The sequence below is a fragment of the Salmo salar genome, chromosome ssa19, assembly GCF_905237065.1.
Source record: "Salmo salar chromosome ssa19, Ssal_v3.1, whole genome shotgun sequence".
Lineage (NCBI taxonomy): Eukaryota > Metazoa > Chordata > Actinopteri > Salmoniformes > Salmonidae > Salmo > Salmo salar.
This window is the reverse complement of record NC_059460.1, coordinates 55,497,683-55,519,824: the sequence shown is the minus strand read 5'-3', so window position 1 is coordinate 55,519,824 and position 22,142 is coordinate 55,497,683. Positions and strand designations below refer to the sequence as shown.

The 22,142-nt window shown below is 42.1% G+C and overlaps 2 protein-coding genes and 1 long non-coding RNA gene across 7 annotated transcripts in view; 1 reads left to right on the top strand and 2 right to left on the bottom strand.

Annotated features, from left to right (window-relative positions):
• Window positions 1-797: 797 nt before the first annotated feature.
• mfsd13a (major facilitator superfamily domain containing 13A) lies at window positions 798-8,840 on the bottom strand. Of its 2 annotated transcripts, none has more exons than XM_014159029.2 (8): window positions 8,536-8,840; window positions 6,398-6,660; window positions 6,150-6,229; window positions 5,478-5,927; window positions 4,869-5,086; window positions 3,187-3,358; window positions 2,527-2,720; window positions 798-2,342 (listed from the first exon to the last, which is right to left on the bottom strand). In XM_014159029.2, exons 2-8 carry the CDS (start codon window positions 6,560-6,562, stop codon window positions 2,092-2,094), a joined length of 1,530 nt encoding a protein of 509 aa, XP_014014504.1. In that variant the 5' UTR covers window positions 6,563-6,660; window positions 8,536-8,840; the 3' UTR covers window positions 798-2,091. The 2 variants fall into 2 exon arrangements, with proteins under 2 accessions (XP_014014504.1, XP_014014506.1); XM_014159031.2 differs by lacking the exon at window positions 8,536-8,840 and adding an exon at window positions 8,234-8,522.
• A 2,545-nt stretch (window positions 8,841-11,385) lies between these two features.
• Window positions 11,386-12,540, bottom strand: LOC106579273 (uncharacterized). Of its 2 annotated transcripts, XR_001322619.2 has the most exons (4): window positions 12,410-12,540; window positions 12,198-12,244; window positions 11,717-11,840; window positions 11,386-11,632 (listed from the first exon to the last, which is right to left on the bottom strand). It is a non-coding gene; the product is annotated as an uncharacterized lncRNA (long non-coding RNA). The 2 variants fall into 2 exon arrangements; XR_006760635.1 differs by having other exon boundaries at window positions 12,198-12,484.
• A 2,623-nt stretch (window positions 12,541-15,163) lies between these two features.
• The window catches only part of sema4gb (sema domain, immunoglobulin domain (Ig), transmembrane domain (TM) and short cytoplasmic domain, (semaphorin) 4Gb), a 32,106-nt gene continuing 25,127 nt past the window's right edge, over window positions 15,164-22,142 (top strand). Inside the window, exon 1 of one of the 3 annotated variants that reach the window (XM_014159040.2) lies at window positions 15,164-15,460. The gene's annotated coding sequence lies outside the window, so the exon portion shown is untranslated. Of the gene's footprint in view, window positions 15,461-18,678; window positions 19,507-22,142 lie in introns of those variants that run through there. The other 2 variants (XM_014159034.2, XM_014159033.2) reach the window with 2 other exon arrangements.

Sequence of the window (22,142 nt, the reverse complement as noted above, 5' to 3'; positions counted from 1 at the left end):
CGGCACGAAAATGGGCCTCAGGATCTTGTCACGGTATCTCTGTGCATTCAAATTGCCATCGATAAAATGCAATTGTGCATTTGCCCTCTGAAGTTGGTTACGCCGCCTAACTGCAGTCAGTTCAAGACCCTGGTGAGGACGACGATCACGCAGATGACCTTCCCTGAGACCGTTTCTGACAGTTTGTGCAGAAATTATTCGGTTGTGAAAACCCCCAGTTTCATCAGCTGTCCGGGTGGCTGGTCTCAGACGATCCCTCAGGTGAAGAAGCCAGATGCAGAGGTCCTGGGCTGACGTGGTTACACATGGTCTGCTGTTGTGATGCTGGTTGGATGCATTGCCATATTCTATAAAATGATGTTGGAGGTGGCTTATGGTAGAGAAATTAACATGACATTCTCTGGCAACAGCTCTAGTGGACATTCCTGCAGTCAGCATAGAATGCTACATTGATCCCTCTATTAATCTGAGCAAAATACACAATATCCACATAACTAGGCAACAAAATATCTGCAGAAACCATGTTCATGGATTTCTGTCTTACACATTATCATTGTGTATGCTGTGCAGTGAGAGCACCTATGTTTTGCCTGGTTAAAACAAAAAAAAGCGTCATGGTAACATTCTGTATTTTGTAATTAGTGTTCCAGAAGAGGCCTGAGGTGAGACACTTTACCTGTCCCAGTTGAGGAAATTAAGTTAGATCAGAGACAGGCATGAGCTTCTGGGTTTGGTGCAAGGCTGCTAGACTTGTCCTGACAGAGCAGAAAACATATCTATGAAAGGGGGCAACAAGACACATTCCACAAGCTCTCAACTAGTGAGATCACTTTAATAAGTCACAAAGATGGTCAGAAAATGGCAGATGCTACAATGAGCAGTTGTACAACCAGACAAACATTGTACAGTATTTTGTAACAAAACTGGCAAATACAGGCATCTCTGCTGTAAGGCTGTCTTGTAAGATATAACCTCTGCTTTCCTTCTGGTTACTTAAATCACATTGTGCTGAAACTGTAATTCCTGAGTCACTCAAACACTTCCATGACAAATTACGAGAATACTTTTGTTTAGAGATATAAATTGATAATGGAATTTAAGACTCCTTAACACTCAGACAACTCATGTAGCAGCAGTAATAAAAATAACTTTGAAAAAAAAAGTTCAGAATGTATTCTCCATGATTATCATACATCAGGTCATCATGACACAATAGTTTCACGTTTTCAGTCAAATCTGTTTCTCAATTCTCTTCACGGTCTATAAAAAAAATGCATTTCTTTCCTGACTCTGGGGTACAAATGTAAACAGAGGTTGTTTAGGGCCTTGTTTTGTAATAGTCACCTAAATGCTTCCACATATCAGGTTAAAACATAATGTGTGAGAAAACATAGGAGACAACGGAGTTGAATATTGGAGATGGCAGTTATTTTAGTACCGGTCACAGTAAAACAAATAGAAAAACATTTGTTAGACTTTTGAAAATACAGATTAGTACTAGAAGTACTTCATGAAGACAATAGCATGGTGATGGTCACAAACCTCATTGCAATTTCAAGAGCAACGTCTATGCAAATCAGGATTTAGATGTTATGCTCATGTGCATGCACACACCTGTTTTCAGTACTTAATATTTCCCTACACACACACACATCAGAAAGATGGGTATTTACCTAGCCATGCAGACTCTCGCTTTGGTTAACCACACTGTAATAGCAAGGTTGGTGACAATGTGTGTTCCTTTGGGGATGGAAATGCATACCAGACTACACCTCAACCTAGGATGATGGCGCAACGCCTCCTGTTTATCCAGCGAGTAGACTTTGCCCTACCCCAGAGAGGGGCATGAGCTTCTCATTCTTTGATTGGCTCTGCGGTATCATTTGGTCATCAGTTCATACATAAATATAGTCTTTGTCCTCTTAATATCAAAATAAGGCATGTTTCAATCCCCCCAAAATATTTTTGTCCCTGGCTAGAGAGCGATATTTCATCAGTTCCCCAGTCTACGTCCCTCTCTGCTGACCCCAGTGGCAGATGGTGGTATAGCATTACGCAGTTGAGCGAAAGTGCGGACGAGCTGGCCTCATATCAGATAGCCTTGATGTCCATGAGGTGGCTGTGCTGGGCTCCCTGCCTCTGGGCCTTGACGCCCTGCAGTCTGCGGCCGTGGAGGGTGAAGCGGGACCAGGCCATTAGCTGCAGTAGGGCGCAAGAGATGGGCACAAACACCAGCAAGTAGAAACAGCCCTGACGCAATGGAACAGTAGAGCTCGCTTGGCCCGAGACAGGGGGTGCTGCCGCAGAGTCCTGTACGGAGTTTCTCTCAAAGATATCGTAGCCTGGAAAGAAAATCGCCAGATTAGAATAAATAACAGGCATGAATTCGTGGAAATCCACCTAGAGTAAGGTTAGTGAAATTGGTTTGATTCTAGTTCATTCACAGTGGCAGATTTCTACATTTCCATTATCAAGGAGCCTTCATTAAAACAGACTTTTGCCATCCACTGTCCATATAAAGTATACCTGTGTAGACACACAGCAGCCAGGTGCCGATGAGAGGGGCGAAAGTCTGGCCAGGCTTGGTCACCAGGGCCACCATGCCAAAGAGCAGCGCCGACGCCGCCTGCTGGCGCCGGTTCACCACAAAGTCCTCGTCCACCAAGTCTGTGATAACCAGGTTCAACAGCTTGCAGGTGCCCTCCGTAAACACTCGGTTACTGAGGGAGGGGGAGAAGGATATTTCAGAGCCGTTACTGAAGTGTTGTCACTGTTTCCAACTGCTAATATACAATGATTTGGATTCCGCATCAGATTTTCCTGAGCAGGAGTTTAAAAATAATAACAATAATACGGGTCAAGGCATTTATATGAAGTCCGAAACCAATAGAGCAAAGCCCCACTGACTTTATCTCAGAGCCTCTCCCCCACTCCGACTTTATCTCAGAGTACACTATGAAAACAATGGCACTGTGCCAAGAGGACAAGTGGTAGGCTGCGCCCAGTCACCGCCAGCCCCATGTTGATAAAGGGATTGGTCGTCTTGGCTGACAACACTCAGCCAGATCCAATGCAAACAGAGCCACACAAAACAAGTATTGGAAAAACCCACTCGATCCTTGATATGAAAATAACTTCCATGACTTGAGTACATGACCTTGATATCTAAACTGTGTGTGTGAGTACCTGGCAATGAAGATGCACAGCAGGTAGACCTGGTCGGCCCCGGCCAGCAGCATGGCCACACTGAGGGCTAGCTTGACCAGGAACAGCCAGCGGATGACCGTGTACACCCCGTAACGCTGGCACAGGGTCAGGAAATACAGGTTGTTCAGGTGGGGCGCTATGTAGGAGATCCCTGTGAGGAGTTGAGAGCAACTGTTAGTGGACACTAAAACTCAGCAAAAAAAGAAACGTCCCTTTTTCAGGACCCTGTCTTTCAAAGAATTCATAAAAATCAAAATAACTTCACAGATTTTCATTGTAAAGGGTTTAAACACTGTTTCCCCATGCTTGTTCAATGAACCATAAACAATTAATGAACATGCACCTGTGGAACACCTGTGGAACGGTCGTTAAGACACTAACAGCTTATAGATAGTAGGCATTTAAGGTCACAGTTATGAAAACTTAGGACACCAAAGAGGCCTTTCTACTGATTCTGAAAAACACCAAAATAAAGATGCCCAGGGTCCCTGCTCATCTGCGTGAACGTGCCTTAGGCATGGTGCAAGGAGGCATGAGGACTGCAGATGTGGCCAGGGAAATAAATTGCAATGTCCGTACTGTGAGACTCCTAAGACAGCGCTAGAGGGAGACAGGACAGACAGCTGATCGAGGGGTGATGGTCAGATTCACGTTTATCATCGAAGGAATGAGCGTTACACCAAGGCCTGTACTCTGGAGCAGGATCGATTTGGAGGTGGAGGGTCCATCATGGTCTGGGACGGTGTGTCACAGCATCATCGGACTGAGCTTGTTGTCATTGCAGAAAATCTCAACGCTGTGCGTTACAGGGAAGACATCCTCCTCCCTCATGTGGTACCCTTCCTGCAGGCTCATCCTGACATGAATCTCCAGCATGACAATGCCACCAGCCATACTGCTCGTTCTGTGCATGATTTCATGCAAGACAGGAATGTCAGTGTTCTGCCATGGCCAGCAAAGAGCCCGGATCTCAATCCCATTGAGCACATCTGGGACCTGTTGGATCGGAGGGTGAGGGCTAGGACCTTTCCCTCCAGAAATGTCCGGGAACTTGCAGGTGCCTTGGTGGAAGAGTGGGGTGACATCTCACAGCAAGAACTGGAAAACATTGTGCAGTCCATGAGCAGGAAATGCACTGTAGTACTTAATGCAGCTGGTGGCCACACCAGATACTGACTGTTACTTTTGATTTTGACCCCCCTCTTTGTTCAGGGACACATTATTCCATTTCTGTTAGTCACGTCTGTGGAACTTGTTCAGTTTATGTCTCAGTTGTTGAATCTTATGTTCATACAAATATTTACACGTTAAGTTTGCTGAAAATAAATGCAGTTGACAGTGAGGACATTTATTTTTTTGCTGAGTTTACAAGTATGTAGACAAATAACATTAATTACTAACGATAATAATAATAATAATAAATGTTTCCTCACATTCTAAGAACTAATCCTCCCAAAATATAAAAGACCAAAACAAAAAGCCTGGTCCTAGATCTGTTCGTGCAGTTTTGCCTATTCCTATGGTCATTGTCAGACCAAACGTAGAATAGGCAAGACAGCACAAATTGATCTGGGACCAGGCTATGAAACTAAGCCCATTCTATGAATGAGGCCTTTCCCTGGTCATGAAACATAACCAGCAGCAGTACGCTTGTCTCTTACCCAGCAGAATGGAGCCAGTGGAGGCAGAGATGCTGTCAGAGAGGAGGTGCTCCAGGAACAGAGGGAAGAAGTTGCTGTTGAAGTGGCAGTGAAACACCTGGACCAGGTTCATAGAGGCGAACCACATAAAGTTTCTGTGCTTGGAGAGCTGCCTTAGATACTCTCCTAGAGTGACTGGCTTCTCCTGCTGAGTCAGAGGGTTCTGGACAATGCTCAACCTGAGAGGAGGGGGAGGGGGGAGGGATTAGTGAAAGGACAATCAGTGTAACACACACTACCCAGGGGATTGAGTCCGTAAACTGAGCAAGTGTTACCGTCATCTCCCTGCCAGATATACTGTATGAGTGTGTGCAGACTGTGCAATGTTATTAACTCGCCATCCAATTCCACTAGTCTCTTTAAAAATACCATTAGCAAGCAATATCCATGGCCAAGGCTGGCATAGGCACCACAGGGTAGAAAGATTAAAGGCTTGATTTGAAGCCATAAGGTGAGTTGTTGGAAGCAAACCCACAAACAATGAGTGCTGTTCAGTTGCCCCTCGCTTGTTAGTGAATAATGTAAACCGAGTGTTTCTCAAGTGCATACATGAATGATCGTGTCACCTACTCTTTGAGTGCCAGCGCCTCGTCCTGCCTCAGACGCGCCTCCTTCTCAAATCGGCTCGTCAGCAGGCGCGACACGGCGGCGAAGCCCAGTGCCGAGACGGCCGCCAGCGTCACGCAGAAGAGCCGGAACGAGTGGAAGTCTTCCTTGTCCCAGACGCTGTAGGACAGGAAGACGGAGAGCGAGCCCAGGGCGCTGAACAGCGAGCAGTGGAAGTTGAGGCGCGTGCGGTCGTTGGCCGACACGGCCAGGTCGGCCAGCAGGGCGTTGTGGTTGAGGTCCACCACGGTGAGGAAACCGTCGTACAGGCACAGGCACACTAGGAACTGGATGCCCGGCCGTGCCCATGACACCCAAAAGGCCAGGAACGAGATGGCGAACAGGGGGCCATTCCGGGAGAGGGCCGCCAACCGCTTTAGTACCACCTCTGGGCTGGAGATCTGGGTGCCAGACCTACGATGGAGGGGAGTGAAACGGTAAAGAAAAACTTCTCCCACTTTTCACCAACTGTGGCATTCAACCGTGCTTTCAAGATAGAGAGTGAGAGAAAGTTAAAAATAGGGAGGGAGCGAGAAAGCGGGAGAGAGAGCAAGACAAAGATATTTAAAAAGAGGGGGGGAATGAGAAAGCGGCACCATTGATTTGAGAAAGAGAGGAAAGAGAACGAGGTCATACTGTGAGGAGCTGAGGAAGGAGCGGTCACTCAGCCAGCCGAAGAGAGGGTCGTTCAAGCTGTTCCATATCAGAAACACTGCCTGTGTGGGCAGAGAGAGAGGGGGAGGAGTTAGTAGAACAGACTAGCATTAAACACCCTAACCCAGAAAAAAAGCCAGGGTATCAGTCATTGTCACACTGTCTAAAGCAGAAAGCTTCCAAAATACAGCTATTATAATAACCCACGGAAAGCAGGAAGTGTCACTCACCTCTCCCACCCAGAAGGAGAGCTTGTCGATCTTGTAAACAGAGACAAAGGTCTCCACGTAGTACAGCAGGAAGACGTTGTGCAGGATGGAGACAAAAAGGGCCAGGGAGCCGTAGAGGACCGCAGTGGAGACAGCTAGCCTGCAGCCCCTCCTACCCATTCTCATCACTCAGTCACTCTGCTGTTCCGTTCCCCGCCGCTATGCCACGCTCATCGAGTCATCCCACAGACCAGCTGGGGCTAGGGGCACCACCGTACCCACTCCTGCCAGAGCAAACGTGTCAATAACCATTTGGAGGGTAGACTAAATGTGGATGTGCGAAGCAGTGGAGGCTGCTGACGCGAGGACAGCTCATAATAATAGCTGGAATGGAGTGAATGGAATGGCATCTAACACCTGGAAACCACCTGTTTGATACCATTCCACTCCAGCCATTACCATGAGCCTGTCCTCCCCAATTAAGGTGCCACCAACCTCCTGTGGTGTGAAGTATGAGGTGGGTTGCATTAGCGTACAGAGTGGGAGAAGAGCCAGCTTGAGCAAATAGACATGAAGGAACAAGAGTAACACATAGCCTACACACACACGACAATAGGCCATGTCTGAACAGGGTAGTCTCTATTACAGAGATCAGGGTAATTTCACACACCGAGGGCCATTCAATGCATTATAAACTGGATCGCAGGGCTGTGTAAGCAGGTGAGGGAGAACAGGCCATTTCCATGGCGACCCCTACTCTATTCATTAGGTGAGAGTGAAGTTATTGTGAGCAGTTACACGAGTCCCAAATGGCCCCCTATTCTCTACACTATGGGCCCTGGTCATGAGCAGTGTGCTGTATAGAGAATAAGGCGCCCTTTAGGACAGTATTAGTCTCTCCTGTGTCTCCTCTGGCCCAGCTGGATGACAGGGGAGGGTGTAATCCTATCCTCTGATCACTGCGATTATGGGGTCCGTCTCAGGATACTAACTACACCATTCTCATAAAAGCCCTTGGCTGGCCTCTTTCACACAGAAAGGGAGACAATTTAAAAAGACACCAAATCTCTCTCATGCTCATCTTCTAGCTTTTGGTCCTTATTTGTTCTATGGTTGGTTTTGTAGGTAGGCCCTCTTTTTGCCTGAGGCACACTAAGGTGTAGCCTTGCTTTGTCCTCTGTCAAATGTCAATAAAGAAAAGTTGCCTTAATTCAATATTGTTCTGTTATGTTGAATCACTTCAGCAAATAATTAGCTCATCTGCTATTTGTTAACTGGGTGGAGCATTGCCTGCAAAGCCTAACAATTCTTTTTTCCCCATATCCTCCTTCTGTGGCCTGGTGGTTTACTGCTGTAGTTTTGCCATCTGTAAAGTGAAGCCTAGAGGCAGTTATTCCCCGCAATTATCCAGCATGATCCTCCCTTCAGAGCACAAGTCTCACATGTGGCATCCAATGGAACAAAATATATAGCCTAGGCTCTGGCGACACCACACAAGCCATGGCCCTGTTCTACCACTATGCCATTTTACAGAAAACAGTGTCAACTTGCAAAAACAAATTCTAAATAATTACATTTTCTTCAGCTCTCACTATAGAAACTGCACACTGGGTTCTGGTTAGACTAAATTTCAACAAATACAAGCACAGCAAGTGCCAGCTGTGTGTGATCCCATCAGATCCATGCGGTGGAGCGGAACGACTTCGGAGCATTGTACTGTATCACATCTTCAAATGTCATTCCCATCCCAGTCGTATTAATTGATCTAATCTTCTGGAAACAGGTAGTTCAGTATAGTTCAGTGCAACTCTAAATAAAGTAGAACTTAGTTATAATGGATATCAGGGCAGCTCTCACCTGCCTGTAGAGACTGGAGAGGCTTCTTGGCAGAAAGAGTAGGTCGTAACTAGCTACCAATGCCAGTCAAGGCATTGGTAGCTAGTTAGTAACGTTACCTATTTAAATTGAGTTAGCTGTACACGTATAACTAGTTAACTACACAATACGATTGCTGCCCCGTATTAGACATTTGTCCAGTCCTTCCACAGGTTAACGTTAAGTTAGCTGGTTACAGCTAGGCTAACCAGTAACCAACGAGTTAAGTAGCTAGACCTGGCTGTGGTTAGACAGGCGCCTAACCACAAAGACAATGTACTTACCATCATCATCGAATGAAGACTCTGAAACGAGTGGGAAACCTTGCTAATCAATACAATTTTCAACAGGCGGCTGCTAGCAAGACAGTTTACATTAGTACACGTCACATCAACCGTATATCAGCCTCGCCCACTGGGCTGATCACGAATCGGATTTCAGAAGGGTTTCCCCACCATAGAGATAGATAGAGGACTCATCTTTGATTGTGTTTTTGATAGTATCTCCAGGCAATCTCCATTTTGAAGTTGTCCATTTTTTTTTCTTCACGATTTTCTTTTTACCTTTATTTAACTAGGCAAGTCAGTTAAGAACAAATTCTTATTTACAATGCCGGCCTACCCCGGCCAAACCCGGACGAGTAGTGCGCTGCCCTATGGGACTCCTAATCACAGCCAGATGTAATGCAGCCTGGATTTGAACCAGGTACTGCAGTGACGCCTCGTGCACTGGGATGCAGTGTCTTAGACCACTGCGCCACGATTGGCCGATCCCTCCCGATGACCAATTTTGACATGACTCCATGTCAACAGGAGGGTTCAGCCAATGAAGTTGAAATTCCCAACCAGTTGATTACATTAAAATGGTGGAAGCCCTCAATGGCTCTGTCTATGCTAATAAGGCATTTTGGCCACTACTGGTATGTATCATTGGGCTCGTTGGAGTAGATCACGTTTGTCAAGTCGGTGACCACGGCCTTTCAACGTGTATTGCATTATGGGGATAAAAATTGTCCAGCTTGCGCCTACTTTGGGCTCGTTGGAGTAGATCACGTTTGTCAAGTCGGTGCCCACGGCCTTTCAACGTGTATTGCATGAACTTTAGAACAACCATTTGATCAAAGGTCATGATGTTTCGACTGTAGTCGATTTAACATTTCTGCAGTTGCTCCTCACCAGCTGCAACTTGCAGTCATCACCTGCATTGTGGGAGGCACTATTTGTCTACCAATCATTCGATTTTCTTTGTTTGACCCACGTTAACCTAACGTAGCATGCGTAAAATAAACTACAAACTGGTCTTGACAAGGAGAAAAAAACTGTTGGGGGAGGTTCTCTTCTGCACTGTTCAACCAATCCTGTTGTAGAGGAGCAGGAGTTCAGATGGAGTGTCGCCACAGAGTTTCTAAAACTACTGTACTGTCTTTGTTGTTGCCTTGCGTCACAGGCTCTCTTTCCATTTTCCCTGAAATCGGATCATCTGGTTGTTGGGGACTTGGCAGAGGCCGCTAGACCCACACGAACGGGACCAAAGATGTGACTGAAATAGGAAGCAACTTTGTCGCGATTCATATGTATACAGTGGATATGTACAAATTAATGATATTTTAACCTCTATCTCCCCAAATGATACACACATATATATTTACAGTTTGTGAGTGTGTGATCTGGGGGGTGGATACATGTTTATTTCGACATTACAAACAAACGTTATAAACAGTGGCAACACTGCCATGTTGCACTGAGCCTTGCTGTTGGAAAACCATTCGTCTGCAGTCGGTTGTTTCAGCCTTCCCACTCAAAGAAGCCCAATCGCTATGTTCCCTACTCATTTCTGGAGCCTTGACGTGTGTAGTAGCTCTGACCAGGGATGGGAAACATTTTATAAATACAAATACGAAACACCATAAAGATCAATGTATCAAAATAAACTACAAAGTACTTTTTCAAAATACTTAACATTTGTAATTGTTTTTATTAAAATACATGTACTTTGTATTTTTAAATACAAAAATAAATGCGGCAAGTAGCCAGCCTGAACAGCCAAAATATTATCAGTAATGGATACAGACATGTTTTACTTGCTGACTGTGATATGTTGTTTATCTACTTTAGTTGAGCAAGTTACTCTGGAGAATAGTGTCTGCTACATAACCTAAATGTAAATGTAATGTGAAAATTAAAATGCCAAAATGAACTGCAAAGCACACTGGGTATTATTATTGGCCTTGTTTGTGGGAGGAGATTATTAGAATAACACTCAGCATGCTTTGTAATTGTTCATTTTTACATTTGCATTTACATTTGAGTCATTTAGCAGACACTCTCATCCAGAGCGACTTACAATTATGTGAATTCATATTAAGATAGCTAAGTGAGACAACAACATATCACAATCGTATCAAGTACATTTTCCGTCAACAAAGTATTTATCAAAAATGTTACATCTACATTTATATTTAGTTAATTTAGCAGATGCTCTTATCACACCATAGTGCTATCAGACTTATGATCCCAATGCAGGGTGAAAGGGGGGCCATAAAATTTGAACCGCTATAAAAAAAAAATGGTATAGAAAAGTAGTTTATATTTAGAAAATTTTATCACAGTATTTTGAAAATGCAAAACAATAAATACATTGGAGTGTAGTTCAGCCCAGTGTAATTCAAATGACAAAATACTCAGAAGTAATTAAAATGTGTATTTCAAATACATGTAACAGAAATACTGCCCATCTCTGGCTATGACAAGGGTTGTAGTGCCACCTAGAGTAAAGTTTGCTTGAAATTGTGTTTGTGTGCTTGTTATGTTTTTTCTTCTTTCTTTCTTTTCTGTAGATTCAAATATCTGCACAATAATGGGACAAGTGTGCTGACAATAAGAATGAAGCAACTTTATTATAATTCACATGTATCTGCTAAGGGGGCCAGACATTTTGGCAATATCTTACCAACGTCAAATAAACAAAGTTCTTCTTTCTTTGTCTCTGTTGTCCTTGATAGGTGATGAGTTGCTGATTGTAGCTGCCAGGCAAGAAGAACTGAATCCATAGATGTCTATCTGAGCAACTACCATCTATGGAATTCAGTTCTCATGGCCAAACGCTCATTTGCAGCATCAGATAGACTTGTTGGTTTTCACAATTACATTGTATTAGTAGACCAGAAAGTAGCACACCAGAAAGGCCAGAAAAAAATGTTTTCATAATTAATTGTTGTTTTATTTGGTAGACATCTTAATATGAAATGAAATAGCACTGTTATTGACATTTAAAACCATACATACCTCTAATCTTTGACAGCACATCTAGGTGCTTATGCCCTGTGAGAGCCCATTGAAAGTACAGTGCTAGGGCTGGTTCACAACCCTCCAAAATCCCCAGCTGAAATGACAGTGAAATGTCCATTAACTGGAAAAAGAGTGGCCACGGTATTTCACGATAGATTTGCAGAGAAAACAAACTCACATGAGAAAGAATGAGTCAGGGTTATCTCTAGGCCACTCTCTGAGTCACGGCATACAGATGTGTGCGATCAGACAGTTTGTGTGAGTCACATGAGGCCCAGGGTGGGCATTTGAGTGCGTAGACCCTTCATGGAATAAGACATGACACACATACTTTAGGTAAGCTATAGCCTGTCACAATATGTATGTAGCGGACAAGTGTAAAGTGAATTATTGATCTTTGTCTTGTTGAGTCTGATTTAAGTCACAGCTGGGGTTTTTTTTTCTCTCTCTCTCTCTCTCTCTCTCTCTCTCTCTCTCTCAAGCAGTACAAGTATGGGGATAAACCACAATATATTATCAAAACGATCCACTTTACTAAGGTTTTATTTCACTGAATAAAATTAGATAGAGATCAGTCACAAGCAACTGTTAGGGAGACTAGTAAAACAATCATGAGCAGCATTACCATAATAATACAATAGAGAGAATCACTAACTTACCCCTTTACATTTCTCACTGATGTTAAAGTTACACTGGTCCCCGGTCCCTGTTGACATTAGCACTGTTACCATGTTGTACAATAGATCCCCGTCGAAAGAAAAAAGCCTACTTTCATCCAAAGAAAACTATGTTCTGTCTTCAGTTTGACTTTAATTATTGCAAGGCTTTCTGATACATACTAGCATTAATGTATGACGAGCTCTCTACATACCCTCTGTGACATATCTGTTTCTGTGTCTGTCTTTCTTCAAGTTGAGCCAAGCAATCACTTCCAAGTATGAAGGGAAGGGGTGGGAGGGTGCCTCTGAATCAATACAAATATACAAAGCAGTTCTGAGAATAGAGAAACAGCTGACTGGCTGCCCGGCCCTTGGTTCCCATAAAAATACAAAGGGAACTGCTTGGAGGAGGAACTAGGAATTCCCCCAGTTGAGATTAAACTGTAACATAGTCCAGAGAGACGGGAACTAAAGATGGACTATGGACTGGAGGACGAAAAACTTGTGATAAAATGAGATGTTTTCAGATTATGTCACCCTGTAAACTTTGTGGCGTTAAAAAAAATATATTTAAGGAATGGGGCAGTCCCACTCCTTTCGTATTTTTTATTGGGAAGGATAGAGATAACAAGGTAGAGATGAAAGGAAGGGGGAGAGCTGTGCTTGCAGCTGTACACAGTACATGTGATTCTAGAGGCAGCAGCTTAGACCGCTAGACCACCCCAGGGCCCAGGTCATCATTGGGCTCTTTTTGTTAGAGGTGTAATATTGTATTGTTGTAGGCTATACAACGCTACTGTATGTCTCAATATGAGGTGAATCCTTGAAAAAGGAGCTATTTGGGATTTTGTGTCTCTTTATTTGGGTCTTGTGTGACATTCGTTTAATTCCTAAAAACCTGTCTATTTTAATTGTATAGCCTCCAAAAAAAAAGTAATTGCCTCAGGAATCTTATGTATCAAGCTTCTCAAAGTAGGAGAGCTGATTTATGATCAGTTTTTCCATTTGATCAGAATGAATAAAATTTCATGGATGGGGGAGCTGATCCTAAACCAGCACTCCAAAACTGAGATGCTTGATACATACAGTACCAGTCAAAAACACTGTGTGTATGACTTTGTTCTTAAAGGAATCAAACTTTTCTGAAGATGACAGAAAAAGAGTGCCTACCTCTCATAGTGCATCAAAATGATTTGAGCACGAGCACGCAGGGCAAAAGATAAGTACACACTCCCCTATTCCCAGGATGCAGGCATGCATAATACCAAATCAACATGCCATATTCACATATGAACCTGGTGAAATTCACAAAGTGCTTTAACAAATGTTACACACACATGCGGAGATCATCCGTTCACCTACACTGTCTCACAAAGACACGGCGGGTGGAACCAAATATCTCAAATTTGGAGTCATCAGACTAAAGGACAGATTTCCTTTAGTAGTGGTTTCTTTGCAGCGATTCAACCATGAAGGCCTGATTCACGCTGTCTCCTCTGAACAGTTGATGTTGAGATGTGTCTGTTACTTGAACTCTGTGAAGCATTTATTTGGGCTGCAATTTCTGCGGCTGGTAACTCTAATGAACTTATCCTCTGCTGCAGAGGTAACTCTGGGTATTTTCCTGTGGCGGTCCTCATGAGAGCCAGTTTCATCATAGCGCTTGATGGTTTTTGTGACTGCACTTGAAGAAACTTTCAAAGTTCTTGAAATGTTGCGTATTGACTGAGCTTCATGTCTTAAAGTAATGATGGTCTGTCGTTTCTCTTCGCTTATTTACGCTGTTCTTGCCATAATATGGACTTGGTATTTTACCAAATAGGGCTATCTTCTGTATACCACCCCTACCTTGTCACAACACAACTGATTGGCTCAAGCGCATTAAGAAGGAAAGAAATTCCACAAATGTACTTTTAACAAGGCACACCTGTTAATTGAAATGCATTCCAGGTGACTACCTTGTGAAGCTGGTTGAGAGAATTCCAAGCTTGTGCAAAGCTGTTGTAACCGATGTGAAATGGCTAGCTAGTTTGCGGGGTGCGTGCTAATAGCGTTTCAATCGGTGACGTCACTCGCTCTGAGACCTTGAAGTAGTTGTTCCCCTTGCTCTGCAAGGGCCGTGGCTTTTGTGGCGCGATGGGTAACGATGCTTTGAGGGTGGCTGTTGTCGATGTGTGCAGAGGGTCCCTGGTTTGAGCCCAGGTAGGGGCGAGGAGAGGGACGGAAGCAATACTGTTACACTGTCATCAAGGCAAAGGGGGGTACTTTGAAGAATCTCAAATATAAAATATATTTTGATTTTTTTAACTCTTTTTTTGGTTACTACATGATTCCATATGTGTTATTTCATAGTTTGGATGTCTTCACTATTATTCTACAATGTAGAAAATATATATATTTTTTAAATTAAAAACCTTGAATGAGTGTCCAAACTTTTGACTGGTACTGTACGAGCATCACCAGTTCGTATCAGCTACAACCGGAATTTACTTTTTCGTAGCACTTGCAGGTTAGGAGAACCTGCTCTCCTAACGTGCAACGAACATCACTTCCGGTCATAGCTGTATCGAAGTGGCGTGAAAATAGTGTGTTCCTGATCCATACGGTCCCTCTCACTTCAACTCCCATTGTCCCCCAACAGGTGGCGCTCAGTCGATATGGGTGCATCTTTATCATGATGAAGAAATTCATGAAATCACGTAAAAACATAAGAGCGCCAAATGCCGCTTCAAGTATAACCTGTGTAAAATCATTTAACCTATCAGAAATCAATCACACACACACACAAACATTTCTATGAGGGATAATAACATTTATTATATCGATTTGAATATAGTTTAATCGTAGGAGGCTATTAGAATTATATATGCTGTAGGCTTTCGACATCAGGCATACACATTAAGTAACCCTATTAACCCATTCAAATAACATTATGACCTATGTGTGGTGACACATTTGACCAACGAGTTGCATGTTATCATGTCAGAAGTAGCAAGGACATGAGCATAGAGAGAATTGTTTACAATGGCATTCATGGATTACAATTCTGTTTTGAAACCATTTGCGCATGTTTTGAGAGAGAGAGAGAGAGTGCGGGCGAGCGAGCGACACCGGTGTACGGTCTAGAATACACATGTGAATGCAAAATCCGCTGGTTTTGACAGAGCAGAGGCTGGCATCTGCGCACCACTTCACCACGGAGGGACTCAACAAATAATTATTCTTCAGAAGATAATTCTCTATTTTCGTAGAACATTTGCAAGGTAAGATTAACAACATTGTAACTACAGTAGGCTTACTGTACTGTACGATACTCTACTGTAGCCTACTGCTCTATATTGTATTTCGTTCAGTTTACCTATTCAGCCTTGTGGTGTAAGAGGTATGGGACAAATTGCAGACAGGTGAAGGTGAATGAGAACGCGCTCAGCTAGGTGTTCTTTAAAATGCTGCAGTGTTCGTCAAACAGGTTACATTGTGGAAATGTGTATTGCGTATTGGGTTTACTCGGCTATGTACATTTCTTTTAGACAGAGCACATCGCACGGTTTTATCAATATCTGTAAATGTGTGATAACATGGAACAACATTTGCACGCGTGGCAGAATCGTCAGAAGTTATGTTGGAATGTGTACATTGGGGCATCGGAATGCAAATTAAGCATAGCTATGGTTTTGTCTGATCTTGGAAATAATAAAAAATATTTAGCCTACAAAATTGCTACGATATTGAGAACCAGCCTGGTCTCATACACTAGACGTAACATAATCAATGTATATCCGGGACATTCAAATTAGTATGATATGTTACGTTTGGTATGGTTACACAAGTCAAAAGGTTAAAGACCAATTTTTTTTCTTTATGAGCGTGAACGAGAGTGTACACACTGGAATTATAATGCATGGTAGAGAATGAGAGAAAAAAGATGGACTCCGAGCGTCAACTTCAAATTAGAAAGCATGCAAACAACAAATACTGAGCCTTTATATTCATGCATAATGAACCAAATACTGAAAGACACTGTAGTTTTGAGTTCCACAAAGTGGGTGTGGAAGAGGTGAGAAAATGGTTGCTATCTATAAATAAGGACAACCCACCTGGTACCCGACAACCTGGATGGTAAACTACTGAGGTTGGTAGCGGAATACATTGCGACTCCTATATGCCACATCTTAAATCTTAGCCTAGAAGACGGAGTGTGCCTTCAGACATGGAGGGAGACAAAGGTCATTCCACTACCCAAGAATAGCAGATCACCCTTTAATGGTTCAAACAGCCGACCAATCAGCCTGTTACAAGTGCTTAGCAAACTTTTGGAAAAAATGGTGTTTGATCAAATACAACGTTATTTTACAGGAAACAAATGAACAACAGACTTTCAGCATGCTTATAGGGAAGGGAACTCAACATGCTCGGCGCTGACACAAATGACTGATTGGCTGAAAGAAATTGATTGTTAGAAGATTGTGGGAGCTGTTTTGTTAGACTTCAGTGCAGCTTTTGATGTAATTGATCATAACCCATTGCTGAAAAAAACGTAGGTGTTATGGATTTGCATTCTCTGCCTTATTATGGATTGAGAGTTACATATCTAGTAGAACACAGAGGGTTTTCAATAATTGAATAATGTGGCTATTGAGTATGTTCAGGAGACTAAACTGCTGGGTGTAACCCTAGATAGCAAGCTGTCATGGTAAAAACATATAGACTCAATGGTTGCTAAAATGGGAAGAGTTCTGTCCATGATAGGACCAGTCGACCAGGCCCTAGTTTTGTCGCACCTGGACTACTGCCGAGCTGTGTGGTCATGTGCGGCAAAGAAGGACATAGGTAAATTGCAGTTGCTCCAGAACAAAGAGCACGTACAGTATCGCACTTAGATGTACACGGAGGGAAAGTGTCAGTAGCATGTATGTCAGTCTCTCCTGGCTCAAAGTTGAGGAGAGATTGACTGTATCACTATTGGTCTTTGTGCACCGTGTTGAAGGTACCGAACTGTCTGTTCAAGCAGTTGGCACACAGTTCAGACACTCATCGGTACAACACAAGACATGTAACCAGAGGTCCCTTCCCCAGGTCCAGAACAGAGTCTGGGAAACGCATTAAGTATTAAATAAGTATTAAATAGAGCCATAACTACATGGAACTCTCTGCCACCGCAGGTAACTCAAACTAGCAATAAAGCAGTTTTAAAAAACTGATAAAAGAACACCTTACTGCACAAAGGGGACTGTGAAGAGACACAGCCATTTTATATATCTTGTATTGTAATTTACACTGTACTATGTATTAGACCAAGATATTGTGTATATGTACTGATATGTAGGCTATGTGTGACGTTTTAAATGTATGTATTTCAGTCCTTGACTAATAATGTGCCGTACCATGTATTATGTTATGTTTCATGTGGACCCCAGGAAGAGTAGCTGATGCTTTTGCAGCTGCTAATGGGGATCCTAATAAATACCAATACCAAGTCTATTTTTCTTGCGTCTACGCAAAGAAATGCTGGTAAAGTGAGTGGATAAATTGCCAGAAAATGGACTGTGCGTTGTTACGTCTGTAATGGTGACATGTATAGTTAAAAAGTGTGAAACTCGAGGAACTCCGTTCAAGAGAAAATACTGTTATGTAGAAAGAATGAGACGAGCTAAATTCTTTATAAACTGCTAGGGTTTGTGGGTGCTACAACTTTCCTCACCTTCATGAGCTAACATAACAAGCAGCAGGTATGTTGGCTCCTGTATGATATATAAGGTGAGTCAAAAGAAAACATAACAAGCAGCAGGTATGTTGGCTCCTGTATGATATATAAGGTGAGTCAAAAGAAAACATAACAAGCAGCAGGTATGTTGGCTCCTGTATGATATATAAGGTGAGTCAAAAGAAAACATAACAAGCGGCAGGTATGTCGGCTCCTGTATGATATATAAGGTGAGTCAAAAGGAACAAAAATTCACAAGGGCTTCATAGCGAACATAACAAATACAACTGTTTATTATGGATTCTCATAACAATTCAGTTGGAAAACGCTACGCAATGTGCGTTAATTGACGCTATTTTCTCTCGCACGCATATTATGAAGCTGTTGACGGCGTCTCTTCGGTTTCAGCTTAAGGTAAAAAAAAAAGGAGGGTTGTGGGTCGGGGTGAATGGGTAGTCGTATAACGTGAACGTGTTCGAATCGCATCACGAACAACTTTAGCATTTTAGAAAATTAGCTACTTTTCAACTACTTATTACTTTTTAGCTACTTTGCAAATACTTAGTATGTTATCTTACCCTTCCCTAACCCTAATCTTTTTAGCTAACCATTCCCCTAACCTTAACACTTTAACCTAACTCCTAACCTTAACCCTAACCCCAAGCCCTAGCCTAGCTAACGTTAGCCAGCTAGCTAATGTTAGCGTTAGCCACCTAGAAACCTAGCTAATATTAGCCACAACAAATTGGAATTTGTAATATATCATGTTTTGCAAATTCATAACATATTGTACGTTTTGCAAATTCGTAACATATCAGACGAAATGGATGATGTACATCCACAAATTAATACATATCATACGAAAGGTTTAAATGACATCAACATCATGGGCATCCAGTGAAATGCTCTTCATGTTTGTGTATCATCAACCAATTAAAAGTGTTAAAATGTAAGTGCGTAGCTACTTTTCCATCGCTAAGAAGGAAATTACATTGCGTCATGGCTATTCACTATCCTTTTAATGCCCTTATCTGGATTGGCTTTGGTTTTAAAAATACACTTTTTATGCAGTTGGGTATTTTACAAAAAAAAACGTATCTCTATCAATGTATGCCTCTAATTACTACGTTGTGGTAATGTTGTTAGAATGTTGTGCCAATGTATTTGTTATTGGGTGCAATGTGTCAGATAAGGCTAAATAAATTGGCACAACATTCTCACAACATAGTAATAGAGGCATATTAACAATGATGTCATATGTTAAATTGTCATCCGGTTCAAAGGATGTGCTTGATAGCCAAATAAGATTGACATAGACATCTCAATCATTCTGTATACAGTTCTTTAGACTTCTCCAGAATAGAATGATAGATTATTTGAGACACAATCCCCATTTCATGCTACTTTGCCTTGGTGCATTTGATGTTTGCTGTCTCTGAGTGGGTATGGTCTCTGCCTAGAACAGGGTGATTTCATTCATTCGTCCATCCTTATTCATTTGATTATTCTCTTCAGTTACAGTTATTTATTTCATACTTTCCAAACAAGTATCCAACAGGAGCAAAGGCAGAGCTCTTTTCCCCCCATCTATGTGGGACAGAAAAAGTAAGTCTTAACCCAATCACTTGGTTTCCTGGTTACTAGAATTAGAATATTTTGCCTAATTTCCGTTTATGTGACAAAACAAGCAGTCATTGTGTAGAGAATCATTGTATCATCTTAACCTCTATGAAATATATTGACCATAACCAAAAATATTGTATTTTCAGCTGTTTGAAGCTGATGTACAAAACCAAAAGTAAAAGCAAAAACGAAACTTAACATTGGGAAGTATAGAAATAGCGCACATAGAACAGATTTACCGCGTCTTAGACTTGCTTTCAATGAGAATAATGGTGAAATTTTCTTCTCATAGCTACAGTACCAGTCAAAGGTTTAGACACACCTACTCATTCAAGGGTTTTTCTTTATTTTACTATATTCTACATTGTAGAATAATAGTGAAGACATCAAAACTATTATTCTACATTGTAGAATAATAGTGAAGACATCAAAACTATGAAATAACACATATGGAATAATGTAGTAACCAAAAAAGTGTTAAACAAATCCAAATATATTTTATATTTCAGATTCTTTAAAATAGCAACACTTTTGCCTTGATGACAGCTTTGCACACTCTTGGCATTCTCTCAACCAGCTTCACCTGGAATGCTTTCCCAACAGTTTTGAAGGAGTTCCCACATATGCTGAGCACTTGTTGGCTGCTTTCCTTCACTCTGCGGTCCAACTCATCCCAAACCATCTCAATTGGGTTGAGGTCAGGTGATTGTGGAGGCCAGGTCATCTGATGCAGCACTCCATCACTCTCCTTCTTGGTCAAATAGCCCTTACACAGCCTGGAGGTGTGTTGGGTCATTGTCCTTTTGAAAAACAAATGATAGTCCCACTAAGCACAAACCAGATGCCATGGCGTATTTTCTACATAGTAGAATAATAGTGAAGACATCAATCTATGAAATAACACATATGGAATCATGTAGTAACCAAAAAAGTTTTAAAAATATCCAAATATATTTTATATTTGAGATTCTTCAAAGTAGCCACCCTATGCCTTGATGACAGCTTTGCACACTCTTGTGCATTCTCTCAACCAGCTTCATTAGGTAGTCATCTGGAATGCATTTCAATTAACAGGTGTGCCTTGTTAAAAGTAAATTTGTGGAATTTCTTTCCTTCTTAATGCGTTTGAGCCAATCAGTTGGTGTTGTGACAAGGTAGGGGTGGTATACAGAAGATAACCCTATTTTGTAAAAGACCAAGTCTATATTATGACAAGAACATCTCAAATAAGCAAAGATAAATGACAATCCATCATTACTTTAAGACATGAAGGTCAGTCAATACGGAAAATGTCAAGAACTTTGAAAGTTTCTTCAAGTGCAGTCACAAAAACCATCAAGCGCTATGATGAAACTGGCTCTCATGAGGACCAGCCTCAGAAATTGCAGTCCAAATAAATGCTTCACAGAGTTCAAGTAACAGACGCATCTCAACATCAACTGTTCAGAGGAGACAGTGTGAATCAGTCCTTCATGGTCAAATGGCTGCACAGAAACCACTTCTAAAGGACATCAATAAGAAGAAGAGACTTGCTTGAGCCAAAAAACAGGAGCAATGGACATTAGACCGGTGGAAATCTGTCCTTTAGTCTGATGAGTCCAAATTTGAGATATTTGGTTCCAACCACCGTGTCTTTGTGAGACGCAGAGTAGGTGAACGGATGATCTCCTCATGTGTGGTTCCCACCATGAAGCATGGAGGACGAGGTGTGATGGTGTGGGGGGGGGGGGCTTTGCTGGTGACACTGTCTGTGATTTATTTAGAATACAAGGCACAATTAACCAGCATGGCTACCACAGCATTCTGCAGCGATACACCATCCCATCTCGTTTGCACTTTGTGGGACTATCATTTGTTTTTCAAAAGGACAATGATCCAACACACCTCCAGGCTGTGTAAGGGCTATTTGACCAAGAAGGAGAGTGATGGAGTGCTGCATCAGATGACCTGGCCTCCACAATCACCCAACATTAACCCAGTTGAGATGGTTTGGGATGAGTTGGACCGCAGGGTGAAGGAAAAGCAGCCAACAAGTGCTCAGCATATGTGGGAACTCCTTCAAAACAGTTAGAAAAGCATTCCAGGTGAAGCTGGTTGAGAGAATGCCAAGAGTGTGCAAAGCTGTCATCAAGGCAATAGGTGGCTACTTTGAAGAATTACTACATTATTCCATATGTGATATTTCATAGTTTGATGTCTTCACTATTATTCTACAATGTAGAAAATAGTAAAAATAAAGAAAAACCCTTGAATGACTAGGCGTGTCCAAACTTTTGATTGGTATTGTGCATTAAAGCGAGGAAGAGAAGAGACAATTGGAGCGTATCTGTAGAAATATCAGACTGGATAATATTTTGTATATCATTAGACAGATGTCCATATCCAGAGAGACTATAACTCCATTTTATATCTTTGCACATTCTGTAGGCCATCAATCAATATAACTGTACTTTCTGAACAGGGAGGCAACTGAGGTCAGTTTGTCAGAAACTGTTTAAAAACGCTCAGTGGAAGTAGCCTCCAGCAGTAGTGCTGAAGAAGTTACACTCAACCCAGTACTTCTTCTGTCCCAGATAAAACTCTTAAAAATAGTTTAATTCCATGTCAACAATGAATAA